General features: G+C 37.5%; 1 protein-coding gene across 1 annotated transcript; it reads right to left on the bottom strand.

Moving 5' to 3' along the window:
• Nucleotides 1–10,153: 10,153 nt before the first annotated feature.
• LOC116108799 lies at nucleotides 10,154–12,202 on the bottom strand. The gene has a single exon (XM_031395027.1). It carries the CDS (start codon nucleotides 12,200–12,202, stop codon nucleotides 10,154–10,156), a length of 2,049 nt encoding a protein of 682 aa, XP_031250887.1.
• Nucleotides 12,203–19,073: the final 6,871 nt, after the last annotated feature.

Raw genomic sequence — 19,073 nt, 5'->3', positions numbered from 1 at the left:
AAAAACAAAACCAATGTTTGCAATACCTAAAATGTACCGTAAAATCCACTTCATAGCTTGCCAATGTCCTTTACCAAGATCATGCATATACATGCTCAAAATTTCAACTGCATATGAAATGTCAGGCCTAGTACACACCATTGCATACATCAAACTATCTATCGTATTTAAATACGGAACCTTTGACATATATTCTTGTTCTTCATGTGTACTTGGAGATAACGATGCACTAAGCTTTATATGAGGAACAAGTAGAGTACTTACATGTTTTGACTTTTAAGTTATGCCAAAACATTGTAACACTTTCTTTAGATACTGCTTTTGAGCCAAACAAGCCTTGCTTCTCACTCTGTCTCTACAAATCTCCATGCTGAGAATCTTCTTGGCTTCACCCAAATCTTTCATCTCAAACTCTTGATTCAATTGGGATTTTAGTGCATCAATTTATGACATGTTTCTAGAAGCTATCAACATATCATCAACAAACAAGAGTAAATAAATGAAAGAACCATCTTGTAACTTACAAAAATACACATGATAATCAAATTTGCTTCTTGTGTACTTTTGACCCATCATAGACCTATCAAATCGCTTGTTCCACAGTCTCAAAGATTGTTTCAAACTATAAAGCGATATTTTTTGTTTACAAACCCAATATTCTTTCCCAATAACCCTGAATCCTTTTGGCTGAGTAATATAGATTTCATCTTCCAAATCACCTATAGAAATGCAATTTTTACATCAAGTTGAACTAGTTCAAGATTCATCTACGCTACCAAGGCCAACAAAATCCCAATGGAAGAATTCACTGTAATCAATTCCTTCCTTCTAAGCATAGCCTTTCGCCACCAACCCAGCCTTGAATTGGAGTCTTTCAAATTAGGAAATCATTCTTACTTTGCATGTATCAATTTGCATCCAATTGCATTCTTATTCTTTGGTAATTTAACTACCTCCGAAGTTTCATTCATTTGGAGAGACTGCATCTTTTCTTTCATTGCTTTCTTCCATTGACTAATTTTGGAATTGTGACTGCTTCATTAAAAGTTGAAAGAACTTCACCATCTTCAATTGGGAGTGCATAGGCCACCGTATCAACAAAACGAGCAAGTTTGCGAATTTCTCGTCTTGGCCTATTAATGACAATGGATTCTTATTAAGGTTCTTTGGAAGAATCCTTCTTTTCTTCTCCAATGGACTCCTCCATCATAGAAATGTCATTTTTTGCTTCAACATTTCTATTTGGGATAACAAATGTTGTTTCAAATTCCACCTGCTACCGAGTATGCTCCACATGTTGTGGAGTATTGTTAACCTTTATTTGGTTTCCTGTTTTCTTCTCTAACATAGAAGACTCGTTAAATATCACATCTCTGCTAAACAGTATTTTCTTCGAACTTGGACACCAAAGACGATATCCTTTCACACTTAAGATAATCCCCATGAATACTATTTTCTTTACTCTAGGATCTAACTTAGACTTTTTCACATGATAATAAGCAGTGGAACCAAAAACATGTAAAGAGTTATAATCAGAAACAGGTTTTCTAGACCAAAATTCTAATGGAGTTTTTTCCTCAATCGTAGTCGATGGTAAACGATTAATGAGATGACTTGTGTAAGTAATTGCCTTAGCCCAAAATTCTTTGTCTAACCAACATTAGACAAAATACATCAAAGTATAGTTTGATTCATGCATTTTGCCACCCCATTCTGCTGTGGTGTATTTCCTATTGTAAAGTGACGTACTATACCTTCATCTTGACAAACGTTTAGAAAAGGATCACTACGATACACCCCACTGTTATCTATTTGTAGTTCCTTAATCTTTCTACCAGTTTGAGTCTCAATCATCTTTTTCCATTTAAGGAAAACCCCGAGTACATCATCTTTAGTCTTCATAACATACACCCAAACTCTTTTGAAAAAAATCATCTTCAAAAGTGGCAAAATAGTGCATACCTCCCAAAGATGTTGTTTTGATAGGTCCCTACACATTAGAATGAACATAATGTAGAACACCTTAGTATTATGGACTGTGGTGCTAAACTTCACTCTTTTTTACTTTCCCGAAACACAATGCTCGCAAAAATCCAACTTAAAAGTCTTTACACCTTTCAATAAGTTTTGATTCACCAAACTAAATAAGGTTTTTTCACCTATATGCCCCAAACGCATATGCCACAGCTTGAGCATTTTTGAATTTGTACCTTTCTATAGGACTGTAGCTACTGTTCCAATAATCGTACTACCATTATAGTAATGTAGGTTGTTTCTCCTTATATCTTTCATTACCATAAGAGCGCCTGAAAAAACCTTTAGAATTTCATCTTGCATATTCACCGTGCAGCCTTTAGATTCCAAGGCTCCCAAAGAAATGACATTCTTGTTCAACTTCAGTACATATCGAACATCTTCTAGAATTCTAGTTGAGCCATCAAGATTCCTCAACTGAATTAAACCTATCCTAGTTGTTTTGAAAGCATCATCATTTCCCAAATAGATAATTCCACCATCAAGTTCTTCAAAGTTAAAGAATCACTTTTTACGAGGACACATATGATAGGTGCATCTTGAATCCAAAATCCACTCATTTGAGCAAGATATGGATGGTAGGCTAACTAGAGAAAAATCTTACTCATATTCTTCATGCTCAACAACATATGCATCAAAAATAGCTTTGCCCTCTTTCTTTCACAACTTCGGACAATCATTCTTTTAATGCCCTTTCTCATGACAAAAGGCAAATTGATCCTTGTTGATTTTTCCCCTCAAACGAGATCTTTCCTTTTTCTCCTTCTTATGACTTTGGCTACGTCCTCTTGCTATAAGCACCTCTACTAACTCATTTCTATATTGATCCTTGTCACAAGGTAGAACATACTTCTTCAAAAGACAAATTTTATTTCTCATGAAGAAATGTAACACTAAGATGATCCAACTCATCCAGAAGATAACCAATCAACAACATGTCTTTATGCTTATCTTTGAATGTTTCATCTAAATTTAACAAATCAGCAACCAATTTGTTAAATGTATCAATGTGTCTACTAATACTCGTACCTAGTTGCAACAGAAGACGAAACAATCTTTTCATCAAATAGAGTCTATTCTCTTTACTTTTCTTCATGTATTTGTTTTCTAATGCTTTCCATAACTTACTGGCAGACTTCTCTTTCATGAATGGATACTTTTGCTCTCTACAAAGACATGAGCGAATCATTCCATAAGCTTTTACATTCAACCTCACACAGTCTTTTTCATTGACATCTTTTGATTTCTCCTTCTCTAGAACTATATCTAGATCTTGCTGACACAAGTTATCCATTACCTCACACTACCATAAGCCAAAGTTATTATGACCACCAAAATTTTCAACATCAATTTTTGCATTTGTAACCGTCATTGGTTTTACTGAGGTAGATGATGATGTCATTTGTGTCTTACTCAATTGACTTGGTGGAGAATCTTCCGATGATGATAGCATTTGTATCTTACTCAATTTACTTGGTAGACAAACTTCCCCAATAACCAAGCTCCATAAATTATTATATTAAATAGCTAGCCAAAAAATTAACAATAGCCTCAGGATAGTAGTAAGTGCTGAAAAGGATTCAATACGCACCTGAAAAAATCCCAAGAAACTGGAGGGGTCACAAATGATCCCACTTAAAACCCAACCTCCTTGGACATTAATCGTCTTGTTGACAGAATTTTCCTAGACATGCATATAACCATATAACTAGCTACTCATTATCCTAAATTTAGGCTCTGTTACCACTTGTTATGTAGCAGAAACACAAACTCTAACATAAGCTATTGAAATATAATAATAAACAGGTACTAGAGCATAAATAAATGGCCACAATAAATGCAAAAATAAAGAACACAAGAAATTTAACAAGGTTTGGTATTGTATGTGGAAATTTAACATATGCCTTGATGAATGTAACAAGAATTGAAATAAAGAGAAACACGTAAATGGCATTAAAGTAAATCTAAATGTAACTATCTACAAAGAATCCTAGGGCTCTAACTGCATCATAATTACTAGGCTACGTGTTCATCATCAAACCATTGTTCTCTCCACTCCATTCTAGGGTTCGTACATCATCGGGTTCAACCTAGTACTTTCATCATTCAAACTAGCTAGTGGCATATAGCCTAGTCTAAATAACAAAGGAACCAATTCGCATAGAGACAAATCATCCATTCACATAGCTAATCAAGATAGGCATGGCGTCTCTCGTTTCTAAGGTATTACCACGGCCATTTGGAATAACCTAGTGTTTCCATCAACTAAACTAGTTAGTGGCATATGGCCTAGTCTTGTAACGAAAACCCATTAAGCACAAAATGATCTTAAAAGATAACAACCAATCTATACCTGGGCAGGGCTACAAATCAATCATTCCATACACAATCTTATCTCATACAATCAATTAACTAACATCAAGGTTGATTAGACCCTAATATCAGCTAAAGATTGAAATAAATGCAATGAATGAATCTTGAACATAATGGAATGGATCAATCAAATAGAATAACAATAAAACACAAGCCTTTAATTAGATTACATCAAATCCCTAGAAAACAAACTACAACATAAAGGAAAAGAAATAACAACACCTAGAACCATAATCTGAAGAACAAAGGAGGAGGAGAGGAAGAGAACATACTCTCCTCTCCAAGATTCACCTTTCCAAGAAGCCCTAAATGTATTCTCTCCAAAATGTGTATATCAAACCTAAAATTTCCCTAAAAATGGACTAAAGCTGCCTTTATATAGTTTTTAGGCAAAATGGCAAACTTGTAAATACTGGTCACCGAAATTAGGGTTGAAAATGCGACATTTTTATATTCTGCACGATTTGCGCCCTGACGCGATTGGATTAAGCCTCGACTCAATTGAATTACACCCTAGCTCATTTTAATTAAGGCCCGACACAGTTGAATTGTGCCCTAACTCGTTTTAATTGCGCCCCAACGTAGTTGAATTGTGCCTTAGCGTGTTTCCTGACAATTTCTTCTTCGACAAAAACCATACCAAGCCGCGGCTCAGAAAAGTGTGTTGTGCGCAAAGTCAGAATTTCACTCTTTTTTTTTCTTCTCGTCTTGATTTATCCATACTCAATGGGTCCAGGATGTCTGAACACCAGCACTAGCATGAATAATCCATCTTTTTGCACCTGAAAACATGCACAACACCCGTGATTCCAGAAGATAACGAAACATGCAAGAAATCACATCATAAATCATGCATTAAACCTTAAATTCTTTATAGTTTCACCTCGGAATCACTAAATAAATCTGTATTTCTAACACTTAATAATGAGGTTCATTGAGCGAGATTTGCAATCATGCCCATTGTCATTGTACAGATTCACTGGGGACAGCCTAGTCCCCAAGGGAATGATAGAGCTGCTTGTAACTCTTAGAGAGAAGCCTCAGATAGTGACAATGTTGGCGTAGTTCTTGGTGGTCGATTGACCGACCACTTACAATGTCATCTTAGGAAGGCTACTCCTAGACGACCTGAGTGTGGTCACCTCAGTGTAGTGTCAGGCAATGAAGTTCCCAACTCCAGATGGAATCGAAGTAATAAGGGGTTGCTAAAAAGATTCAAGGGAATGCTTTAACCAGGCAATAAGTGTCTCATAAAAATGGGCACTCCCGAAGACCATGATCATTGTATAGTCTGAGCCAAGGCCGGGCCATTGGAAGATACTATTGATCCTCGCATTCACAAAAAGAAGCTCACAATAGGGCCAACTAAAGAGCAATGAGAAGTACCTGTCAATAAGGAACACCCAACTCGTGTTTTGAGAATCGGGAGTAATTTGAGCAGTAAGTTGGTAGTACTCTTTCACCACAGATTTGAAAACCTTGGACAACTACCACCCGTCTTTGATAATACCCTTGCCTTGGATCGTAAGGATTGTAGGGATAATTATTATAAGTGGTGAGGCCCCCAGCCTCTGCAATAAATTAAAAAGCATGCTCCATGTTGTTAATATTTCAACCTGGGTTACCCATCGTGATTTAGTCCACTAGTTGCTACTTCAGAAGTGAAACCAAGTTGCCGTACTTGATCTTCATCAACCCTTCCATAGATTTTGCCTTTTTTTTTTTTTTTTTTTTTTTTTTTTTTTTTTTTTTTTTTGAAAAGGGTAAATTTCATAAAAGAATAGAAACTATACATAAAACTAAAGGCATACCCCCAGAAAAGGTCTAAAAAAGACCAAAATAGATATGCCCCTTTTTTTGGAGAAAAGGATGAGAACAAACACCCAAAAGAGAGCATGTAGGCTCCAAACAAATGAAAGAGATGGGCACAAGCGCCCTAACGGAGCTTGCAAGCTTAACCCAAATAGAAAAGAGAAAACAATACCAATTAGTCGGGTAGGCTCCAAATGGCTTTAAGTTAAGAATGGATGGCATACTTGGATGCTAGGTCAAAAGTTTGATCTCAGATTATGGAACAGATCTCATCAATGATCGCACGCGAGATCTTGATCTCATGACTAAATAGACGAATATTCCTTTCATACCAAATGAAGTAATATGTGGTAAAGAAGACTAACCAAGCAAGGAGATGTCTAAAGTCATCCTTGCATCTATGGTGCAGGACCGTCCACTGGAGTAAATCTGTCCAGGAGATAAGAGGCCTGGCTAGGATGGTTTTGGAAGAAACCTCTCCCAAATCGATGCTGGGAAAGCACAGCTGAATAATAAATGCTCATGTGTCTCAAGCGTAGAGCCATAAAGGACACAATCAGTAGAACCAATGAGGTTGTGGGACTAAAGACGATCCATGGTATAAAATCTACCCTGAATGGCCAACCAAAGGATAAAGGAGTGTCTGGGGATATGCCTTGGAAACCACAACAGATGTGTAAAGAGTTCACCTCTTGCCTGTCCCAGAGCATGTTCCAAGCTGAATCAACAAAGAACTTGCCAGAAGGGTGTCCTTTCCAAACAATATAGTTGTTGATCTCGGATCTCGATGATGGAATCCCAAATCGGCTAAGAGTTGGATTCCCAATAGGAAAGGCCCAAATGCCATCAACAATGATGTCAGAAACTCTAGCATCTCAAGGGAGCCTTATGGGGGATAAGATCTGGAAAGGGAAAATATCACATAACTGATCGTGCGGCGACCAAAAATCCTACCATAAGAAGGTATCCCGCCCATCCCCTATACATGTGACAAAAAGACCTTTACACCACTCCTAGCTGGAGAGGATCTTCCTCTAAGACCAACAAGCCTTGGAGGGAATAAGAACATGCTAGAAGGAACGACCTCTCAAAATAACATAATGAACCCAAGAGGACCAAATCGTGGTGCAAGTCGTGAGTAGTCTCCAAACATGAGTGAGAATGGTTGTGGTGTGTGCTCAAACAAAGAAGATAAAGGATAAGATTTGGGCTTACTTCGAGGGTAACCCGTCCTCCACAAATGAACTGAAGACTTGAATTTTTCTCTCCCTTATTAATGTCTAAGGCCACGTTTAAATACATAAAGTAAAATAACTGATAGCAAAATTTCCTCAACAAATATGAGCAAATATGAGGGATTATTGCCTACTTAAAAGTGCAGCTAACTAACAATATATCTCAACAAATTGAGAGAATATTGTCTCTTTGACTTATTCAAAAAAGAACAACTACGTGGAGTAAGTGGGAAAATTAGGTGGCATAACAGGAGTTGCTTGTACACATATCAGACCCTCCCTATCAAAGGAACCTTGTCCCCAAGGTTCAGATGTGGAAACTCCCTTTTTAAGTCTAGGAGTCTTTCCCACGTAGCTGCATTCGTACTGGAGCCAGACCACTGGACTAGAACTTTAGTGATATTACGCCTTCCATGTTGGACTATCTTTTTAGCCAAAATTTGTTCAGGAACAGGTTGTAGCTCTCCGATGCATGCAATTTCTAGTAGATTGATCAATGGAACCATTTTACTGCCAACCTTGGGTTTGAGCTACGAAACGTGAAAGATGGGATGTATTTTGGAGTCTTTTGGTAGTTCCAACTGATAAGCTACACTGCCAATTCGTTCAAGGACTTTATAGGGGCTATAAAATCGCGGGGCTAGTTTCAAAGAGCGATGAATTGCCAATGAAGTTTGTCGGTAAGGTTGTAATCTTAAATAGACAAAATCTCCTGGATGAAACTCCCAATCAGTACGCTTACGGTCTGCAAACAGCTTCATTCGATTTTGTGCTGCTGAAAGATTTTCACGCAAGAGATGGAGAATCTGCTCTCTACTTTGAGGTGTTCAGCCACGTTGGAGGGAAAAGTGGTGTCTCCTGAATATGATGAAATTCGTGAAGGTGGGTAGCCATAAACTGCTTCAAAAAGAGAAATACCAGATGATGAGTTGGTATTAGTGTTGTGCCACCATTCTGCCAATGGTAGCCAGTGGCTCAATCTTTAGGACGAAGACCTACAAAACACCTTAAATAGTTTTCAAGACAGCGATTAACTACCTCAGATTGTCCATCAGATTGAGGATGGTATGCAGTGCTAAAGCAAAGATAAGTCTCATTGAGTTTAAAAAATTCCTTCCAAAAAGCACTAAGAAATAGTCTATCACGATCAGACACAATTGATTTAGGCATCCCATGCAGTTTGAATATATTATCAAGAAAGACCTTGGCCATAGATTGGGTTGTATAAGGATGTGCCAAAGCAATGAAGTGGGCATATTTAGATAATCTGTCAACAACAACCATGATAACATCACGACCATTTGATTTAGGGAGCCCCGTTATGAAATCCATTGAGATATCAGTCCATATTTGGGTAGGAATTGGCAAAGGCTAAAGGAGTCCTGCTGGACTTGTATTCATGGATTTTACTTGTTGGCACACATCACATTCTTTGACAAAGTCACGTACCGAATTTCGCATCCCAGACCAATAGAAATTTTGCCGCAGATTTTGGAGAGTTTGATGAAATCCAGAGTGTCCAGATGTAGCAGTAGAGTGGAACTCATGCAACGATTTTTCTTGAACAGGATAGGTGAGGCCCAAATAAATCCTTTGCTTATAAAAAAGAATCCCATTACGAACAACAAATTTCACTTTATCAAGAATTCCATCGTCATATTGTTTGAGTTTGGTTTGAACATCTTGATCATTTGCATATGAGGCATGTATCTCATCTAACTAGCTTGGGATCACTTGTGATAAGGATAAACAAGTTGAAGAGAAATCCCTTCGTCATAAAGCATCTGCAGCTGGATTCAAAGAGCCTTTTCAATATTCAACCTTGAAATCATATCCCAAAAGTTTAGTTAAACACCGTTGTTGAAATGTCGTACCCACACGTTGCTCCAACAGATACTTTAAATTGTGATGATCTGTCTTGATAATGAATCGGTTGTTTAAAAGGTAAGGACGCCATTTATGCACCGCCAAAACTAAAGCAAGTAATTCCTTCTCATATGTAGAGAAAAAAACATTTTTCCCTTGCAATTTTGGCTAAGGAAAGCAAGGGGTCTCCCTGCTTGCATTAGAACTGCTCCAATCCCAGCACCTGAAGCATCACATTCAATAATAAAAGGCTTTGAAAAATCAGAGAGAGAGAGAACCGGAGGATTAACCATTGCTTGTTTGAGTGCATCAAATGCTTGGCGTGCTTCATGATTCCAATGAAAGGAATCCTTCTTTAACATATTTGTGAGAGGAGCTGCCAACTTACCATAATTCTGAATAAATTTATGGTAATAGCCAGTTAATCCAAGAAACCCACGTAATGCCTTGAGAGAACTAGGTAATGGCCAAGATTGTATGCATTCAATTTTCTTATTATCCACGGATACTCCATCTGAACTGATTATATGCCCCAGATAGTCAATTCATTGGCATCCAAATCGACATTTTGATAGCTTGGCAAACAGCTTATGTTGACGAAGAACTTCAAGTACAGTACAAAGATGCTCCACATGATCAGAGAGTGATTGACTATAAATCAGGATATCGTCAAAAAATATTAAGACATATTTTCTCAAAAATGGACGAAATATTTCATTCATTAGACTCTGAAAAGTAGATGGAGCATTTGACAAACCGAAAGGCATGACAAGAAACTCGTAATGGTCGTCATGGGTGCGAAAAGCAGTCTTATGAACATCCTCTAGTGCAACTCAAATTTGGTGGTAGCCTGATCGGAGATCCAATTTTGAAAAAAAATTTGATCCATGTAACTCATCAAGAAGCTCGTCCACCATTGGTATCGGAAAGCGATCTTTGATTGTGACATTATTAAGGGCCCTGTAATCAACACACATTCGCCAACTTCCATCTGTTTTTCGCACCAAAAGGACTGGAGATGAGTATGGGCTCTGGCTAGGCTGAATAACACCATCGTGAAGCAACTCTTTGACAATTTTCTCAATTTCAGCTTTTTGAAAATGTGGATAACTGTATGGCCTCACATTTGTAGGTTGAGCTCCTTCAAAAAGCGGGATTTTGTGATTATGGGTTCGGTTAGGAGGAAGGCCCTTTGGAATGGAGAAAACATCATGGAAATCATTTAGGACCTTTTGAAGTAATGGGTGTGGAGTTGGATAGGTGTCAGGTCCTTGGATGGAGCATAAACTAACAATGACTCCTCTTTTGGAAGACTTCTCAAGGGAATCACAATCTAAGATAGATATGTCTTTAGTAGTAGCTCCTGTGAGAGTATATGAATTGCCTTTTAAAGAAAATTTCATGCTTAGTCGGGAAAAATCCCAAACAATAGGCCCAAGTGTTTGAAGCCAAAAGGTTCCAAGTACAATGTCATACCCGCCCAAAGGAAGAAGATAAAAATCTATAACTATAGGAATGCCTTGAACTGAAAGCTTTGTGTTTGAGCATTTACCTTCACTAGATAGTTTATCCCCATTGGCTACCATAACAGTGAAGTTGGTGGTTTGAGAAACGGGTAGGTTGGCTTTTTTAGCAATCGACGGATCCATGAAGTTATGGGTACTATCTGAGTCAATTAAAATAAAAACAGAGCGGTTGGCAATAGTGCCCGTAACTCGCATAGTTTGTGGCATCTGTACACCTAAAATGGCATGGAGTGAGATTGCTGGGGGCGGACTAACTGGGCTATCGTCATCTGAACAATCCATATCACTATCTTCTTGCCCTTCCAAAAAGAAAAAAGTACGTGTCTTGCATTTGTGTCTTGGCCCGAATTTGTCATCACAATAATAGCACAAGCCTTTGTCTCTCCTTGCTTTCATCTCATCATAAGAAAGTCGTTGAGTCTTGAGAGAAGGTGATGGCTTGATAGGTGTAGTGGCAGCAAATGTAATGGGCTTATTAGGAGTTGAGAAGCTTTTTTGATCCTTACAATGGTGTTTCTCTTGGAGTCGAGCTAGACCAATTGCTTCTTTCAAGGATGTAGGACGGAGTAGTTTTACCATCCCTTTAATATCATCTCGTAGTCCACTAACGAAGGTACGAGCAAGGAATCTATCTGGAAGTCCATCAACACGCTGAGCAACTTTGTCAAATTGAGTTTGATACGCTGCAACTGTAGAGGTTTGACGTAACTTAGTGATTTCACCCTCGGGATCTTCATATTTAGTGGGGCCAAACCTTTTTTCTAGAGACTGAACCAAGGATGCCCAATTAGACAATTCTCCTGCATGTTGGGGGTACTTGAAATAAGATAATGCTTCTCCTTTCAGATAGAAAGATCCATAAAGGAGTCTTTGGGGAGCAGGAATTTGGTGAACCAAGGATGCCCAGTCAGACAATTCTCCTGCATGTTGGAGATACTTGAAATAAGATAATGCTTCTCCTTTCAGATAGAAAGATCCATAAAGGAGTCTTTGGGGAGCAGGAATTTGGTACAAGAGGAAGAATTGATCTGCTAGTAATATCCATCCCGAAGGATCCTCAGTACCATCATACTTGTAGAGATCAATTTTTGGGGTTATTGGTTGACGATAATTATCGTCGACAAACAATGGATTGCGAGTGGATGAAGAAGAGGGACCTTCTAGTTGCTCAGGGTGAGGGGCCTTTGAAAGTCTCTCTAGAGCGAGAGTGATGGAAGCGAGTTGTCGATGAACATTATTTAGGGAGGATTCTGTGTTGTTGGAGCTTTCCTCTAGACGTTTTAAGGAAGTAGTATGATGGGCTACCACTTCAAAAAGTTCGCGATAGCGAGTATGGGGAAGATCTTGCTCCGCCATGAAAGCAGGATTTGACGGCTCTGATACAATTTGGTGTGTGCTCAAGCAAAAAAGATAAAAGATAAGATTTGGGTTTACTTCGAGGGTAACCCGTCCTCCACAAATAAACTAAGACTTGAATTTTTTCTCTCCCTTATTAATGTTTCAGGCCACGTTTAAATACATAAAGTAAAATAACTGACAGCAAGATTTCCTCAACAAATCTGAGCAAATCTGAGAGATTATTGCCTACTTAAAAGTGCAGCTAAGCTAACAATATATCTCAACAACTTGAGAGAATATTGTCTCTTTGACTTATTCAAAAAGAACAACAACCTGAAGTAAGTGGGGAAATTAGGTGGCATAACAGGAGCTGCTTGTACACATATCATGGTTGCATTCATTGATTGGGGAAGCACTCATAATTTCATCAGCTCACAAACAGCTCAGCGAATAAATCTTCATCCCAACTCAAACGGTCGGTTAGAGGTTATGGTAGCATTGGGTGAAAAGCTTTCTACTCCAGGAAAATGCTCGAATGTTCAACTCAGGTTACAAAAAATACCCTTCCTCGTTGATTTTTTTATCTTACTTCTTGAGGGTTATGATGTTGTGTTAGGAACTCAATAGCTGAGAACTCTTGGACCAATTCAATGGGATTTTGAGACCTTGCGAATGACATTCTAAAAGGATGCTCAAATGGTGACTTTTCGTGGAATATCTAACCTCCACAATATGGTCAGTGAAGCCGCTCCTATCACCAAAATAACGAAGCAGCAGCAAAGGGTTATTCTGCAATTAATAGGGAACACAAAGAAATCACATAACCACACTTCCTTAGCTTTCTCAGTGCAACAACTCTTGCAAGACTACAATGAAGTGTTTGATAAACCAAACGGCCTACCACCACGACGGGATCATGATCACAAAATTCCCCTCCAATCTGGAAGTGGACCAGTAGTGACACGGCCATATCGCTACCCATACTTTCAAAAGATTGAAATTGAAAGGCAGGTTACGGAGATGTTGGATTCTGGAATCATCCACCCAAGCACTAGCCCGTATTCATCACTAGTGCTTTTAGTCAAGAAGCATGACGGATCCTGGAGAATGTGTATTGATTATAAAGCTCTAAATAAAATTACCATCAAGGATAAGTTTCCTATTCCAGTAATTGATGAGCTTCTGGATGAATTGGAGGGTGCTTAATTCTTTACCAAATTAGATTTGCGATCTGGCCACCATCAAGTGAGGATGGATTTAGAAGACATTGAAAAGACAGCCTTTCGTACTCATGGGGGTCACTATGAATTTTTGGTAATGCCATTCGGGCTTACCAATGCTCCTTCTACTTTTCAAGCACTCATGAATGAGGTATTCAAAAAATTCTTTCGAAAATTTGTTTTGGTTTTTTTTTTTTTTTTTTTTTAATGATATTCTCATTTATAGTAGAAGTTGGGACTTACATATGGAGCATTTGAGGTTGGTTTTTGACATATTAAAAGCTAATGAGCTATGGGTGAAGCTTGATAACTTCTCATTCAGTTCAAGGCAAATGCAATACTTAGGCCATCTTATTTCCAACCATGGAGTTGTTGTTGACCCGTGTAAAGTTAAGGCAATGATGTCTTGGTCCAAACCAAAAACTCCAAAAGAGATGCGAGATTTTTGGGACTGGCTATTATCGTAAATTTATCCAAAATTATGGTAAGATTGCAGCTCCACTTACTAGCATGCTCCAAAAGAACTCATTTGAATGGAGTACAACATCAGAAGAAGCCTTTCAAAAGCTCAAATTAACCATGACAAAAGCACCGGTACTATCTCTCCCTGACTTTAGTAAACCTTTTATTGTTGAGTGTGATGCTTCCGGGATGGGGGCAGGGGCGGTATTGTTACAAGAAAGACCCATTGCTTTTTTCAGCCATGCTCTTAGTGGGAAAAATCTTCTCTTGTCTACTTATGAGAAGGAGATGCTCGCATTGGTACTTGCTGTCCAAAAGTGGCGACCTTATTTGTTAGAGAGAAAGTTTATTGTTCGTACGGATCATCAAAGTCTCAAGCATTTGTGGACTCAAAGGATTACAACCACCACTCAAAAACGTTGGCTATACAAATTAATGGGTTATGATTTCCAAGTGGAGTACAAAAGAGGTGGAGATAATGTGGTAATTGATTCCTTATCACAGCGACTTGAAGTTGACGATAACTCAGGTGCTATTTTTGCTTGCTCTCAATTGGTACCACGCTGGCTTGATACTATTAAGGAAGAAATTGATGACAATTCGGTTTTGCAAGATTTGAAAGCACGTATTCAACAAGGGGAAGCAGTCGGACCTTGGAAGGTAGCTGATGGAGTTATATCATTTAAGGAGAAGATTTATCTTGCTATGGATTCTAAACTAACGAATGCAATTATCAAAGAATTCCACAGTAGCACTCATAAGGGATATGTGAAAACCCTTCGAAGAATCAAAGCCACTTTTTATTGGAAGGGAATGAGGAAGCATGTCAAAGAATTTATTCGAAGCTGTGATGTTTGTCAAAGGCACAAAGTGGAACAATTAGCTCCTGCTGGTTTGTTGCAGCCACTTCCGATTTCAGCTCGATTATGGGAAGATATTTCAATGAATTTTGTGGATGGATTTCCGGCTTCTAATGGTAAAACTACTATCTTTGTCATAGTTGATAGACTATCAAAATATGCCCATTTTGTTCCTCTTTCACATCCTTATACAGTGGTGGGTGTAGCACGATTATTTTTTGATAATGTATTTAAGCTTCATGGAATGCCCAAGTCTATTGTTTGTGATAGAGATCCAACTTTCACTTGTGCTTTTTGGAAGGAGTTGTTCCGTTTGAATGGTACTTCTTTTAATTTCAGCTCTAGTTACCACCCTCAGACTGACGGGCAGACCGAAGTGGTTAATAGAACACTCAAAATGTACCTTAGTTGTTTCACCATTCTTATCCAAAGGAGTGGCTTTGGTGGCTTTCTTGGACTGAATACTGCTACAACACAAGCTGGCATTCCTCAATTCAAAGAACTCCATTCGAAGTTGTTTATGGCAAGAGTCCTCCACGGTTGCTTAATTATGTTCCAAGAATTGCCAAGATGGAGGCAGTCGAGCAAGAGATGATCTCTTGAGACCAGGTTTTGCGAGAAGTACACCTTTGTATTACTCGAGCTTAGGGTCAAATGAAAATGGTCTATGATTCCAAGCATAGGGAACGTGAGTTTCAGGTGGGAGATCAAGTTTATTTGAAGCTACAACCTTACCGCCAATTAACTATGGCAGCTCGTAAAAATCTCAAGCTCTCAACTCGTTTTTATGGCCCATTTGAAGTACTGGAGAGAATTGGTAAGGTCGCTTATAGATTGAAACTTCCGCCTTCTTCAAAAATCCATCCTATTTTTCATGTCTCTATTCTTAAGGCAAAGGTTGGAGAGGGGCAGTCAGTTATGCAGATTTTGCCTGAACTTAATGGGGATAAGTTGGTATCTTGTCCTCAGGCGATGCTTGATCGACGGTTTCGAAAGGGAAAAACTGAATTTTTGATTCATTGGCAAGGTTTGTCTCCTGCAGATGCTACATGGGAAGTTGGTGATATTTTACAAGAACATTTTCCAGAGTTTATCGTCGAGGACGAGGATCATTTTCAAGGGGAGGGGAATGTTACAACCATTTAAGTAGTGGCTATCTTTTCGGTGCTTGGTTATTTGTTTCCTAAGTTTTTGGTTAATTTGTTATTTTATTTACTTGGTTGTTAGGAAGTAAACGTTGTAGCTGCAAGTCCTGCTATTTTGTTATTTCCTTATTTTTCTAGAGTTGGTTATCATTTGAGTTGTATAAATTATTCAGAAGTATTCAATAAAGGGGCGATCATTTGTTATAGACTCACTTAGAGTTATTTGGGAGGCGTTGGTTCCTCATATAAGCCAACAAGTCTACTGTTTCTTTCCTCTATTAAAATTCTTAGATTTGTTCGTATCAGTTTGTCTCTCATTCTCCCTATCTTACTTAGTTTACCTTTCTTCTGGTGCTTTGGTGGAAGATTTCGATAACTCTAAAAATAGTAGGGGAGGGGCTTAAAATAGTGTATCTCGTGGAGTGTAGTGTGATTTTACCTACAAAATAGTTTCAGTAATGTCAAATCAAAAGGTTTCCACTGAATCACTGATTAACTAACAAGAAAATAAATTAAATTAAAATGAATAAAAATCCTTCAAGAATATATATCCATAAAGCCAACTTTATTAATGTTTTTTTGTATATAAATTGGTATGAAATAATGGAAGGGGGTGATATGATATAACCTTGAAATGAAATGTAATGGATATGCATATGAATATGAATATTTGTCCTGATATGCTCATAAAACACATGGAAAGATTAAATGTTTTCTCTTTCTAATGTTATTGTTGGGACAAGCATAGCATATCATTAATCACCTTCACCCTGCAAGATAATGAATGTCACAAATACTTGAAATGTGTCCATCATTACTACTGCAAGTCAATGCGGAAGGTGATGCTCCACTTCATGTTGCGGCCATTCTACTATAGTGAAACTTCTTATTCAAAGCACGAAAACTGGAGAGGAAGAGAGAGATTCAGAGAGTGGGTTAAGATCTGAGTGGGAGATGCTGAAGATGACCAATTATGAAAATAACACTGCATTGCATGAGGCTGTGCGACATGGTCACTTCGATGTGGTAAAAATATTAACAGAGAATGGAGACCCTGATTTTCATCATTCGGCTAATAATTTGGGGGAAACTCCACTCTATCTTGCTGCTGCCAGAGCAAGTAACTCGATGGTGATACAAATATTAGAAAGATGCACATCAGCAGCCCATCAAGTGTTTTCCAAGTAAGTTGATTTAAGTTCAAAATATTACAATTTTTATCCCAATTATTATTATTTTAATTACAATTTTATCCTTTATAAACAATTATTAAATAAGACATAAAAGATAATAGCTATTTAATTTGATTTGATAATTAATGTTTGCATAAAATCAATTTTGTTTTTAATTGTTGAGTTCATCTTATTTGATTATATTTTTAAATAAACTCATATCTACAATTGTAATTTGTAATGTAGTGATAATTGTTTCTGGACATGATGAATATTGGGTGGAAATAATGGATAAAGAATATAAATAAAATGGCTATATTTGAAATAGGTGAGGTAAATGGCTATATGTCTAAATTGATAAAAAGTGGAGACCAATGAAATCACTCTATTATTAAAATTTTCAATTCTTTTAATTAACCCAAATGAATATTTCACTTAATTTTACAATTTAAATACAATTCTTATATTCTACAAGCACGGAAGAATCAGAAATCAATCTATTATGTTCATTTACTGAAGAATCAGAAATTTCCTCTGCCTGTGTTATGATCATTAATCTCTCTTTCCTCAACACACACAGCGAATTAAAGAAGGCTAAAGTAGAACCATTCCTCTTCTCATAAGACTCTAGTTCTCTCTTAAGTTTTGCCGCTTCAGGATCCACGCTAATTTTTTGTAAAAAGAAAACTTATATCTCTATTTTCCGTTCGTATCTCTAGGAGTTAGTCCAGACACAGTCACTTATAATGTGGTCATAGATGAACTTTGCAGAAAGGGAAATTGCACGAAGCAAATAGGTTGTCGGAATTGCTGATTCAAAGAAGTGTGGATCCCGACGTTTATACTTACAACATTTTAATGAATGGTTATTGCTTGGCAGATAGAATTGGTGATGCAAAGGAGTTGTTTGAATATATAACTAGAAAGGGGGTATGACTAGCAAACAACATCAGGTCAATACCCCTTGTCTAGTTATAGAATCAAACAACTTCTTGTATCACCAATTTTATCTACCAAGCAATAATCATTCATTAAAATGTTGTAAGTATAAACATCAGCATACACACTTTTTTGAATCATCCATTCCGACAAACTATTCGCTTCGTCCAATTTCCCTTGCTATGACCACATTATAACTGCGTCTAGACTAATTCCCCAACTCCATTTCCGGCCTTTCTAGTAACTAAATTAACTTCACTGAACAAGCCCTTAAAGAAAAAGTGTAGAATCTGCTAAAGGAATTGCCTCTAATTCATAAATTCATTCATTTTTCTAATAGGGCAAACGTTTGGGGAAGAATTCGGGGACTTTTTGCTGCTCTTCGCCACAATTATAACAGTCTTCAATGAAGACGAAGACGGAGAAGGTAAAGCATAACCACAACCGCCAAATGGAAATGTAGCTGAACGGTGGTCCAAGCTTCAGGAGTTAAGAAAGAATAACTACGCAGGAAAAAAAAAAAAAAAAAGTCAGTGAATTATCAGGAACAAATAGTTTTGGAGCAGATAATTATCGGTGTGAATTATGCAGAATGTAAAGTTTCCAATCTTAATAAGCAGAAAATCATCCTAAAGGCAGTAACCTAGACGAAATCAAAGAACGAAACAATACAGAAGCGATCAGAGAAAAACTGATTCAATGATCAGAGAATTGAATAGCACTACATACACTTTACGCTTTTTTTGGTAGCAGAGAAAATACCGGGAATTATTTTGTTTTCTCACCAACCAAACAGAAAGTCAATTATCAAGGGAAAAACAACGAAAAGAAAAGCAAAATTTAAACTTCTGTGCAGCAAACATTTATTAAAAAAGCAAAAACTAGATCCGACAAATAACAAAATTAAGAGCAGAAAATTAAAAAAAAATTAAAAAAACGAAGATATCTGACCGACCTTTTTCGATAGAAGAGAGACGCTCGTGATTATTAGATCTGAGTTTTGTTAGTTTTCATTATTTTTGCGATGCAGGACAAATGGGTATCTTTTAATTTTTAAATGAACAATTCACAAAAAAAAAAAAAGGTACTAA

This window comes from Pistacia vera, unplaced genomic scaffold (genome assembly GCF_008641045.1).
Source record: "Pistacia vera cultivar Batoury unplaced genomic scaffold, PisVer_v2 Contig57, whole genome shotgun sequence".
Taxonomy (NCBI): Eukaryota; Viridiplantae; Streptophyta; class Magnoliopsida; order Sapindales; family Anacardiaceae; genus Pistacia; species Pistacia vera.
Note: the sequence above shows the minus strand (reverse complement) of the source record. Positions and strands in the feature narration are given on the sequence as shown.

Coding starts and splice junctions, on each gene's coding strand:
- LOC116108799 (XM_031395027.1), bottom strand. CDS start 12,202: ATGGCGGAGCAAGATCTTCCCCATACTCGCTATCGCGAACTTTTTGAA.